Source organism: Globicephala melas, chromosome 3 (genome assembly GCF_963455315.2).
Source record: "Globicephala melas chromosome 3, mGloMel1.2, whole genome shotgun sequence".
Lineage (NCBI taxonomy): Eukaryota > Metazoa > Chordata > Mammalia > Artiodactyla > Delphinidae > Globicephala > Globicephala melas.
In genome coordinates, this window is record NC_083316.1 from 125970377 (window position 1) to 125982758 (window position 12382).

The 12382-nt window shown below is 57.1% G+C and overlaps 1 protein-coding gene across 3 annotated transcripts in view; it reads right to left on the minus strand.

Annotated features, from left to right (window-relative positions):
- CAMK2A (calcium/calmodulin dependent protein kinase II alpha) overlaps positions 1-12382 on the minus strand; it is a 65639-nt gene that overhangs the window by 21402 nt on the left and 31855 nt on the right. For all 3 annotated transcript variants that reach the window (XM_030834079.2, XM_030834080.2, XM_060296441.1), the window contains exons 5-13: positions 11997-12062; positions 11812-11884; positions 8725-8827; positions 7303-7386; positions 7064-7158; positions 5878-6000; positions 5206-5289; positions 3640-3682; positions 966-1006 (exon numbers count right to left, since the gene is read on the minus strand). In XM_030834079.2, coding sequence (XP_030689939.1) covers positions 966-1006; positions 3640-3682; positions 5206-5289; positions 5878-6000; positions 7064-7158; positions 7303-7386; positions 8725-8827; positions 11812-11884; positions 11997-12062 — 712 coding nt within the window. The remainder of the gene's footprint in view (positions 1-965; positions 1007-3639; positions 3683-5205; positions 5290-5877; positions 6001-7063; positions 7159-7302; positions 7387-8724; positions 8828-11811; positions 11885-11996; positions 12063-12382) is intronic.

The window sequence follows — 12382 nt, forward strand, 5'->3', positions numbered from 1 at the left end:
GGCAGAGAGGAGGGCCATATCCTGGCCTCAGGCAGACAGCCCAGATCCCCTCCCATACCACCCCCCCACCGGCAGACCAAAGCCAGGGGCCTGAGACCCTAAATGCCACTACAAACCAAGCCGTGAAGCCACCAGCCCACCTGGGTGGCTGTGTTTGGAAAGCATCCCACACCTTCCAGCGTCCTGGGCAGAGCCCAGCCCTGGGGCCCTGGCCAGGCAGGGCTCTGAGCCCAGAAAAAGGCAGGGTCTCGAGAGAGGAGAGTCCGCAAGGCGAGCCAGTGGCAGGGGAGGAGGGAGCTGCAGAGAGTAGGGGACCAGGCAGAAAGTAGGGGACGAGGCCCCAGAGAGCAGAGGGAGAAGAGAGAGGAGGGAGGGAGGGGTCGGTGGGGTGTGGAGGAAAGCAGCTCGGGCGTCAGGGGTGGGGACAGGGCAGGCCTGGGCCGGGCAGAGGAGGGGATTCTTAGCACTGAACCTCAGGCCTTGATGGGGCTGGGTACCTCTGGGTGTCAAAGCCGAGAGGATTGGCTGTCCATCCCCTGCAGGCTTTGTAGGCTGGACTGGGGCGTGCACTGGGTCAGGGGCCCATTCCAGCCAGCCTACACTCGGGAAGGAGGAGGTCACCCCTCATGACATCTCTGTCCCTTCTTTGCACCCACTCACTCACCAGTCCTCCAGAACCGCAGAAATCTCCTTTGACCGGCCCTCATGCCCACCCCAACTCCAGGCCACCTGCCTCTCCCACCCTCTTTCAACCCTCCCCTCCCCCGCCTGCCCCCCGCCAATCCTGGTGGGAGGGTGGGCACCGTAGCCCAGGTCCGGGTCTGGGGATGCCAGGCTGCACGGGTGAGCACATCTGCCCAGAACACCATCGGCAAGGCCTGGCCTCTTGTCCCAGCCCTGCAAGCCGGGCCCTGTGGGCGGAAACGCTGTCAGAGGCAGACCCTGCCGTGCTGGCCGGGACTTACCTTCACACCATCGTTCTTCTTGTTTCCTCCACTCTTCCCGCCTGCAGAGGAGAAAAAGTAGAGGGTTACCAACACCAGGCAGGGCACCAGGGCCCACAGGGCGAGGAAGAGCAACATCCACGGGCAGCGGAGGGCACAGAGCCGGAGCAGCGACGTGGGGAGACCTCCTCCCCTCCCTCCTCTTCCTTCCTGGGCGGCCCTGGGTCTGCCGGTGGCCCGCTGGGTGGGAGTGGGCCTGGGTTCTCAGCAGTCTCAAGTGTGACCCTCTGGCTCCATGGGTTGAGGGAGGTGCCCGATGTGTCCCAGGACCGTGGGATTGCTGTTTCAGTCTGGGGATTCCCTCCAGATCCTGGTCACCACCCGTGCTAGTAGTGGCCAACCTGGAGGCCCGGCTGCCCAGCCCGGGGCTGGACGCTCCCTCCCCGCCCCGGCCGGCTCTAATTTTAGCCCCATGCTGCCGCGGAGGTCATGTGTCAGCCCTGCCTACTCACTCTGGACAGCTGCGAAGCTGCATTTTGCTGGTGATAAGAAGCAGATGCCCCCGCTCTGGGGCCCACCCCTACCAGAGCACCCATCCCCTGCAGAGGCCTCCCTACCCTCAAACACCAGAGCCCCACACTGGGGCTGGCTGTGTCCCTGGTGGCTGGGAAAAGCAGAGCAACAGCTCTCAGAGAGGCCCCACCTGTCATTTCCCATTCCCTTCCTTCTCACCTCTTGGTCAGAGCCCCTGGAGAGGGCATCAGTCAGGAAGTGGGATCGATGACCAGCCCTGCGCAGCCTGACACCTGGCTGCTTCAAACCTCAAGCAAATGGCCTTAAGTTAAAGCAGACAGTATCTATAAAGTGCTTAGCACAGCACTTGACGGGTATGCAGTAGATGCTCAGTAAACGGTAGCCACTGTAAGTCCTTTTCCTGGTGGCCTGGAGAGAGCGAGCTGGGGAGGAGGGGTGGTACTGGACATTGATGCCCCAGAGGCTTGGAGGGTTGGGGCTTACGGCTGCTCCAGCTCCCCAGTCATCCTCACATTTCCACCCATGACCCCTCTCAGGCTCTCATGCAACTTTTCCCTCTTGCAAAATTTCCCTCTTGCAAAGCCAGGCAGGGGTGGGGTTGGGGGAGTACCTCTGGATCCCAAAGCCGAGACGAACGGCCAGCCATCATCGTGGGCTTTGTGAGCTAGACCAGGATGCACAGCAGCAGGGAGAGGACTTGCCCCCCAAGCCTCCAAGGAGGCCCCTCTCAGCTCCAGCCCACTATTACGGGACTGTGGGTCCCGTGAAGCCACATATTCTGATTTTCAAGAGAAGTCAGTAATCTGGGATTTGCTATGAAATCTCCTGGTTTTTAAGTGCTGGAAACTCTTGCCAGAAAAAATTTGTTAAACACCACTGGTGCCCCCAAGCACATCGAGAGAGAGAGAGAGAGAGAGAGAGAGAGAGAGAGAGAGACAGACAGACAGAGAGACAGAGAGAGACAGAGAGAGACAGAGAGAGAGACAGAGAGAGAGACAGAGAGAGAGAGAGAGAGAGAGAGAGAGAGGGAGAGAGAGAGACTAAGCCATGGGCTCCGTTTTGTGAGCTCTAGAGTGCCCTAGGGGCACTTCAGTTGTTAAAAAAAGACTCTGACTGCCTGGGTGGCTCAGCTTTCAGTTTAAGGAACTGCAGGATCCTTGTCTGGGGAGAGCGTGGGAAGGCAGTCCGGTGTGGTAGGGAAAGCCCGAATCTGAAGTTGCAGGGTCTTCCCAGCCCTGGGTCTCATTCTCCCAGCTGGTTAAATGTGCAGGTGGACCCTCTCAGCAATGCCAGGGCTGTAGCTTCCCAGAGCCGACCCCTTGCGGTGGAGCCAGCCACGTGCCGCAGCAGCTCTAGCTGCCCCAACCAGAGGGTCCCTCGGGTGAGCCTTGCTGTATCTGCTCAACTGCCCCATCCGCCGCCCCGGGCTCCCCAGAGAGCAGCCTCTGGCGGACGCTGGCCGTGGCACTCTCTAACATGCCCAGGGGAGCTTCTTGCTAAGCCCTGATGCTAATCCCCTCCCCTCCTGTCTTCGGGGCCACATGCCACAGGTCACTGGGCATTTCCCGCCTGAACCAGCCCAGGCCGAGGCCAAAGCCTCCTACCCTGGACTCCTTGGTGACCCAGCCTGGTAAGGCACTTGCTCTGGGTCTGGTCACAACTGCACTGAAGGCCTCCCTCTAACAGTGTGACCTGGGGCAAGTCAGAGTGTACCTTCCTGATCCTCTGTTTCCTCACTCAGAAAACAGGGATGGCGATCACCTTGTCACAAAGACCACGTGAGTGAAAGCAGGGCGCTGCTTCATAACTGTGGGGAACAGGAATACTGCTACTCCCTGGGCCTGGGCCAGTCCCTCCTGGACCTGGACCCTGACATCTGTGAGGCCCTCCCCTCTGGCCGGCCCAGCCTGAGAACCCCAGCACTGCCGTGAGGTGGGGGAGCCAGACTTAACCTCTAACCCTTCCTGGTGGGCCCTTGGCTTGATGACCTTTGACCTTTACTTCTGCAGGTTTGCATCAGGTGAGCTAAGTCCCCAGTCACGGGGTCCCCTACAGCCCCCCTCTCCCCAGGCCCTCTGGCCTGAGGGCACCAGATACCCCATACGGCAATGCCCCTACCTCCTGCAGGATGTATTTGGAAATCTGAGGTCCTAGCACCTACCGGAGAAGTTCCTGGTGGCCAGCATAGTGGTGAGGATAGCTCCCTGCAACAGATAAGAGGAGGGGGTTTGGGGGAGAGGAGGCCGGAGGTGAGGGCAGAGAGGAGAGACAGAGAGATGGGAGGGGAGTGGGGAAGGAGAGGCAGGTGCTCCATTCAGACACAAAGCCAAAGCCTTCTGCCCCTTGCCGTCCATTCCTCCGTTTCTCTCACCCCACAGCCCCGAGACCACCCCCAACTCCCTGGAGAAGGGTGAGGCAGGGGTGAGCTAGGCCTTAGCTGGCACTGCTCTGGGTACACGGCCATCCTAGGAGTAGATATTAATAGATTCCACCGGCCTGGCCAGAGCTGGTGGCTGTGTCCGGGACACCTGTCCGTGGGGCTCCTAAAGGCCAAGGAAGTTTCCTGACAGGGCAAGGACAGTAGACTCTGCACCCCTTGGTCCCCCCCCTCTCTCCACCCTCTGCCTAGGGCACTCAGCTCCTCACTCCAGTACTAGCTCGCCCCTCTGTGGCTCCTGGGTTAATGAGGAAAAACCCTACTCTGTCAATGGAGGGGCTGGGGACCAGTGGCCCTCCTGGTTCTAGTTGCTGTCTGATTTGAACACTCTCTGGGTCTGACAGTCCATGATTTTAAGACTCCCTGACTCTGACATTTTGAGACTTCTTCTGCGACAGCTCTCACTGCGGGGTTGGGGGTGAGACGCAATTCTCCTGGCATCATGCTGGCCAGCACCCCGTTGGCCCCTGTCCCCGTCCTGAGCCACCACGCCAGGCCTGGGAGCAGTTGGTGAGGAAGTTCCGAAGCAGCCAGGGCCTCAGCATCTGTCACTCAGCATGTGGATGGCTTTTCTGTCCCGACCAGCTGGGGACCTCTTGGTTGCCCTTCCTACCTGCTCACGGGGTCCCTGGCAAGGTCTAGGCCAGGAGGTGTCACGGCCCTGAGAACACACAGACCTGCTGAGAGGCTGGCAGCTTAGGGCCCACCTGGGCCACAATGTGGCCTCCTTGGAGCCACAGCCCCTGTCTAGTCCCTCGGCCACTCCTCTCCAGTGCCTGGCAGCTGGGTCTCTCACCCCCACCACGGTCTCCTGCCCAGTCCCATGTCACCCCCGGAAACCTCTCCCAGCCACGCCGAAGCACTTGCAGTCCCCCTAAGGGGTCATGCTCACGCCTCCAGACTTCTGCACAGGCCTTTCTCTGTGTCTGGAACATCTGCCCAATCTGTCTCTATACTGTTAATACCTGCTTATCCTTCGGGATCTCAGCTGAAATGACACTTGCCCAGGAAGGCTTCTGGGATCCTTCCCATGGCCTGCTCCATGGCCCTGCTATGCACTCCCACAGCCTCAGGGCATGTGGTCACAGCACTCACCACTGCCCCATAACGTCTCCATCACTCGTCTGTCCTCACCGCTGCTCACTGCCCAGCCCAGGCAGCCGGCGTTCAATAACACTTGTTGACTCAACAAAGGAAAGAACTAGTGAGCGGGTCTCTTGGCCACTGCAGAGACCCAGGCCAAGCTACTCCCACAGCCGGGGGGCATGGAGGGTGAGGACCTGCTGTTACCTTCAGTTTTCTCCTGGCGTTGAACTTCTTCAGGCAGTCCACGGTCTCCTGTCTGTGCATGCAGGAGGCCACGGTGGACCGGTGCTGAAGGGAGTGGGGGAGAGGTCTGTGAGCGGAAGGCAAGCCCTCCCTCCCCCTCCAGAGTATCCTATGGATGTGGTTGCCATCTTGGGGGGATGATTTTTTTGTTCTAGGGGATGGTATAAACATCCTGGCGGGGCTTCCCTGGTGGCGCAGTGGTTGAGAGTCCGCCTGCCGATGCAGGGGACGCGGGTTTGTGCCCCGGTCCCGGAGGGTCCCACGTGCCGCGGAGCGGCTGGGCCCGTGAGCCATGGCCGCTGAGCCTGCGCGTCCGGAGCCTTTGCTCCGCCACGGGAGAGGCCACAGCAGTAAGAGGCCCGCGTACCGCAAAAAAAAAAAAAAAAAAAAAAAAAAAATCCTGGCAATGGACATTCAAAGCCAGTAACACCCCCAGTCATTGTGCCAACCCAAAAGACCTCCCACTTGCCATTCTGCCCCTGAGAACAACAGTGGGGCCGGTGTCTCTTGGATTAAGCTCCGTCGGCCCCGTGCTGGGCCCTCAGGCACAGAGGCAGGGGCCAGGCCTTCACAGGGGCCTTATTCCTGAGGTCTGGAGGGGCTCCCAGGAGGGGCCTTGCTGAGGAAGCTCACCGAGATCCAGGGGTGCTTGAGGGCCTCGGCGGCCGTGATGCGTTTGGATGGGTTGATGGTCAGCATCTTGTTGATCAGATCCTTGGCTTCCGGGGTGACGGTGTCCCATTCTGGTGACGGGAACTGGAAGGGGCAGAGGGGCCAGGTTTGCCCAGCCTACCCCAGGCCACCCCTGCGATCCCCCAGCCCCTGACTGGCAGGGGAGCAGGCAGGGGTCCTAGTGTCCTTCTACTCGGGCGTCCACAACCAGGAAATGGCGCAGGGTCCCCTGACCCCAGGACAGATCAGAACAACGGCCGGGGAAAGGAGGCCTCCCTCTGCCCTTCTGGAGCTGTGCCTTCTGTGCAAAGCAGCCAGACAGTGGTTAGAGCCCAGACTTCAAAATCAGAAGTTTGGGTTCAAGTCCTGGCTCTGCCTCCTGGGCTGTGTGAGCTTGGGCAAGTCATGTGACCCCGAGAGATGTTGTGAGGATTGAATACGATATAGAACACGTAGCATATAGCTCAATAGACATCAGCCATGCAGAAAAGCAGTACAGCTGGGTTGTTAGAAGCATGGACACTAGAGCCAGACTGCCCGGGTTTAAATCCCAGCTCTACCGTTTCTTAGCTAAGTGGTCTGGGCATTTATTTAACCTCTTTGTGCCTCAGTTTCCCTATCCGTAAAATGGGGGTAACAATAGTACCTGTGTCATGACTGGTGTGAGGATTAACTGGAGTAATATATAGAAAGCATTTAGAAGACTGCTATATGTGTTAGTTATTATTACTATTTGTATATACAATATATAATATGTGTGTATGTGTGTGTACATATATCTATATATGTATGTATGTATGTATCTATCTATACATAGAGAGAGAACCTGGCTCCTGGGGCCTGCCCCCTGACCTCTCACACCACGTTGGTGCTGCTTCTGCTCTCTGGGGCCCCATGGACTAAATCCCATCCCTTAGATGCCCAAGTCATTAGGCACTGCCAGCTCATGGCCTGGCCCCAGTCAGCCCTCAGGTCCACCTGCTGTTCACCCCATCCCCACCCCGTAGCTAGAGAGTGGCAGGAGGCCTAAATGGGCTGGGAGGTTGGGACAGGGTCATCCTCGGGTCTCTGGCCTCACTGGACATTGGCTCTCACTGGATGGGGCCCAGGGGATGACAGGGAGGCTGGAGACAGGAGCAACACTCACATCATAGGCGCCAGCTTTGATCTGCTGGTACAGGCGGTGCTGGTCCTCATCCCAGAACGGGGGATACCCAACCAGCAGGATGTACAGGATGACCCCTGAGGAGAGAACCAGTAGACCTTCAGCCTCATGAGGAGTAGTGATGGGGGCGGGCGGTGGGGAGGAGAACGATGGGAAAGGAGAGACAGGGCACCAGAGGGTCAGGCAGCCAGGAGGACTAAGGGGCCTTTGGATGGACTCACCACAGGCCCACAGATCCACAGGCTTCCCGTACGGGTCCTTCCGCAGCACTTCTGGGGAGAGGTATCCGGGTGTTCCTGCGAACCCTGCTCCCCAGACACACAGACAGGCAGACATACACAGAGAGGTTGGCAAGTAAGTAACCCGGAACAAGATCCTGCTGGAAGAGGGATGAGGTTGCCCTGGAGATGGGGAAAATGGCCCCTGCCCCCAGAGCCGGCCAAAGGCTGGGAGCCCTGGCCTGGTAAGATACCAACGACTCTAGACCAAGGTGGACGAGGACGGAGTATACCTGTCACCACGCACCCCCAGCACCGAGAGCCTCACGGCAGAGTCATTGATCCATCCCAGGGTCCTGCCTCAGAGTCACAAACGTCTAGCACAACGCTCCTGGCAACCACTACCAATCAATTGCTGGTGGCTCTAGAGGTGAAATGTCCTTGCCTGTCAGGTCCAGGCTGAGCTGAACCCTCATGCACTCCCCACCCCTTCCAGGAGCTGGTCCTGGGATAGCAGAAGGCCTGTCCCCAACATTGGCTTTGCCCTAAGTCACTTAAGTAGGTCTCTTTTTCTTTTGAGCCTCAGTTTCCTCATCCATGAATAACGGATTAGGGATTCCTATCTTAAACACCTCCCAGCACTGTTGGGAGGATTCGTTGAAATCATGGACACCCAAAATGCTTTAACGAGTCATTGTGAGAATAATTCCTATTTAATGAGTGTGTGTGCTCAGCAGGGCTGAGAACTTTCTACGCCTGATCTCATTTAATCCTCACACCACCCCAAGGAACATACTATTATTATCCCCATTTTATAGATAAAGAAACAAAGGCTCAGGGAGGTGAAATGACTCACCCAAAATCATATACCTTGTAAGTAACAGAGTCAGGATTTGAACCCAGAGCTCTGGCTCTTAACCACTGATCAACATTGCCCACTAAAAAGTAACCCCAGATAGCTGAAAGGACTCAATTATGCCAAAATCTCAGAGCACACTGGATCGTCTGAGCTTAAATCCTGGCTCTACCCCTTTTCATCTCCCTTGACAACTTTTCTTAGTTTCTTAGCCTCTGTTCCTCATCTGTAAAATCAGGATAATAATCTAGCCCCCAGGCTGTTAGGGGAACTCACGGAAGCCCCTAGCCAACAGTGCCGGATGTGCGTGTGAAGAAGTCACATACTGTTTTTTTGTTTTTTTTTTTCACATACTGTTTTAATGACAACCATGTCCCTGCATCAGGCCCCCAGGGAGCTAGGGTGGGTGACCCCCACTGACTCAGAAGCTGCAGGGAGGGGGGCTCTGCTCCCTGAGCCCCAGATGGGGCAATAGCCACCTCCTCTGCTGGGGCAGAGGCTTCCTAGCGGCTGACGTGTCAACTCAAGGCTGGCCCCCAATACCCCTGACATCCCCTGCCCCTACTCACCAAACCATGCCTGCTGTTCCCCCTCCACCTCTATGGCCAGGCCAAAGTCCGCCAGCTTCACTGCAGCGCCCTTGAGCTTGGAGGCAAGCAACAGATTCTCCGGCTTCCCAGGACCAGAGAAAACAGGGAAAGGGGGAGAGGAAAAAGCCAGAGGACAGTGAACAGATTCAGAACCTCACCTCTGCAGCTCTGGGCTTACAGGAGGAGCAGCTGAGCGACCCAGAGGCACACCGCCCACCCCCCACCCCCAGCCCCAAACACAGAACCCTGAGCTTCCCAGAGAGGGGACTACCCCACTGTAGCCCTCCACCTTCTGCAATAGGAAGACCCTTCTTCAACCTGCCAACCCCTCCTTCCCCTTCCCTCAGAGTTTGGTTCTGGGGCTGAGGTGGGGGTGGGGCAGCGGGGAAACAGCCATCACCACAATAAGGAAAAAGAAGCAAAATTTATTGTGCTTCCACTATGTGCCAGCCCCTGGGCTCAGGGTTTTGCATACATCATTCCATTTATTATCTCAACAACCCTTTGGGGTAAGCATTATTATCTCCATTATCCACAGTGGCCTTCTTACATCCCCTGAAACAGCCACGCTTGTTCCCACCTCAGGGCCTTTGCACTTCCTGCTCCCCCTGCCTGATTTGCTCTCCCTCCGTGCGTCACAGGTTTGGCTCCTTCTCATCATCCAGCTCTCACCTTCACGTCACCCCCTCCAAGAAGCCCTCCATGACTACTCTATCTAAAGGAGGAGTCCCCAGGTATCTTCTGTCTTAGCTCCTTGTTGTTACCTTCATAGATCTCATCACAATTTCTAATGTGTTTTCCCATCTGTCTATGTGCTTGTTCATTATCCGTCACCTCTGTACAATATGAGTTTCTTATGTGTTCTGTCCACCAATGTATCACCAGCACCTAAAACAGTGGGCGGCACATAGCAGGCACTTAAGTATTTATCACATGTATAAAGATGAGGAAACTGAGGTTCAGAGAGGTTAAGTGACTTGACTGAGATCACACAGCTAGTAACCGATAGAACCAGATCGAGGCATAGTCTGGCTCCAGAGCCGTGCTCTGAACCACTCTAGGCTGAGAGATGTGGGGCCTCCTATGTGCCACCTGGCCTGTGGGGCATGAAGGCTGTCATCTTCTGCTGGGTCTGGAAGACAGGAAATCCCCCTCCTCAGGGCAGAGAAGTATTAAAAGTAGGAACTTTTCGGTTAGAAAGCCCTAGCTTCTGTTCCCAGTGCTGCCACTTCTATGCTGTGGAACTTAGGCAAATTCTTTCACCTCTCTGAGCTTGAGTCTCCTCTCCAAAAAGTGGGGATAATGCTTACCTCGTGGGGTGGCATATGGATTAACTACGATAGTCCCTGTAAAGCACTTCGCAGTGGACTACAAATGCTTGATAAGTATCGGTACTCATATTTTTTGTTTGGGGAGGAAGAGCGGGGGCTCCGAGTCCCTGGAGACAGCTAGTTTCTTCAGACCCCCTTCCCTACTGGGACTTCCGAGGAGTCCCACACCTGACCTTTCACTGCCCCAAACTAGGCAGGAGGCAAACAAGTATAGCTCCTTCTGCCCCTCGTTAAGGCCTCTTTGGTCCTCTGGGGACAGTGTTCCCAACACGTCCTGGGTCTCAGTAGCTGTCCTGCCCTGATTTGATGAATGCGCCACTAATTAATCTATCCGGAATGGCCTAAATTTGTGCTGCCTCTCCCTGTCCCTCCTCTCGTGCAGGGGCTATGGTTATAATGGGAACAGGCCCTCGGGGAAACCTGCCCTGCAGTCTGACCAGAGACTCTCTGCGTGCACACTTGCCTGCGGGTCTAGACTGAGACACTGGGAGCTCACCTGGGCTCAGGTGCAGAGCCACAGATGGCTCGTGACAGTCAGAGGTGAGCAGGGGTTCTGGTCAGAGCACTGCACCCAAAGAGGGACCTGGACTGACTGCAGGATGCCCAGAGAGGGTACCCGGGATGAGGAAGGCCTGGAAATCCCATCCTAGGGGGGAATGGAGGAGAACAGCCCACAGAAGCCTGAGGAGCTGCTACAAAGCCACTCACGTGCCTCCAGGGTGCTCTGAGCTGGAGGCCTGACCTCTGTGTGGCCCCAAAGTGTAGACCTGGGGTTCACAGGTGAAGCCCCACAGTGGGAAAGATTGAAGGAGCATTTCCTAGTAGTTCAAGGGGCTACCCCATAAGAAGTGAGTTCATAGTCACTGAAAGTCAAAAAGCAGAGGTTTGATGGTCACCTGGCAGAGTCACCTAGAAGGGTTAGGCAACCTGCAGAAGCAGGAGGTGCAGTGAGTGGCGTTTTGGTCCCAGCCCACCGGGAGCATGGGATCTGGGGTCAGAAGCCCAGGGCTCCAGCCCTAGCTCAGGCACAACTGAACTGCCTGTTCTCGGGCAAATCCCCTGGATTCTTTAGGCCTTAGTTTCCTGCTCTGCAAAATGAGGGTGGTGTTATGCAGCTACCACACACTGATGCCCTGAAGCCCAGCAGAGGAGCACCGTGAAGCATGTGCTGACGGGGCAAGGCTGTGAAGCTGGGGCCAAGCTTAGACTCCACATCTGCTTAGTCCAGTCCGTCTCCTTCAAGTGGGAAGAGGGAGGACGTGGAGGGCCCCAAAGCCTGTTTTCCTACCTCACCACTCCCCTCAGAGGCCCAGAGGCAAGACTGATAACGTGTCTGTGTACCAGGCACTGTGCTGTCTCCTTTGACATCCTCAGCAACCCTGTAACGAGGTTGCTATGACAACCCCCACCATAAGGAAGCTGAGGCAGTGCAGCTAGAAAGTGGCCCAGCTGGGATTTGGACTCCACCAGAGCCAGCCTTGGTGGCCTAGCTGCCTCTCACCTGGCACAAAGCACCTGAGGCTGGGAATCGGGAAACCTGGGTCCCCAGCCCAGATGCTCCACCTCCCTGAGCCCGCTTTCCTCATCTGAAGAGTGGGGGAGATATTCCCCACCCAGCCCAATTCAGGGAAGCTAACGGGGTTCTGATAGTACCCCTGGCTCTGCAGGTGGAGGGAAGGGCAGGGGATGGAGGGGCAGGCTCCCGGTGAGCCGCACCCTCAGGTGGGTCGCTCACCTTCAAGTCCCGGTGTACCACCCCCATCTGGTGGCAGTGCAGCACGGCCTCCAGGATCTGCTGGATACAGTGACTGAAGAGAGAGAGGAAGGGGGCAGGGCGTGAGGGCGGGCCTCCCCTGGGGAGCCAGCAGGAGGGAGTGCCCTGCCCCCAGGCACCATTGCCAGGCTGCACCTGGCACTCACCTGGCATCTGCCTCACTGTAATACTCCCGGGCCACGATGTCTTCAAACAGCTCCCCGCCAGTGACGCTGCAGAGACAGGCACAGAGTCACTCACCCACAGAGGCCCCAGGTGCCACGTCTTTTGGAAAAGTCTCCAGGAAGCTAAGAGTGGGGCCCAGGGACCTCAGAACCTCTGGCCCAAAGGGAGGGGCCCCAGAAGCCACAGGGGTGCTCCCCACTACAACCCCCTTCCTGACTTCCAGCCCACCCTTCCACTGACCTCTCTCCCATCCACCCTCGGGGAGAGCCAGGCTGAGGTTAGAACTGGGGGTGAGACACTCAGAACACGTCATTATGACTCATTAGGCTCTTGGAAACCCAATGACTGGAGCTTTTTTGTTTTTTAA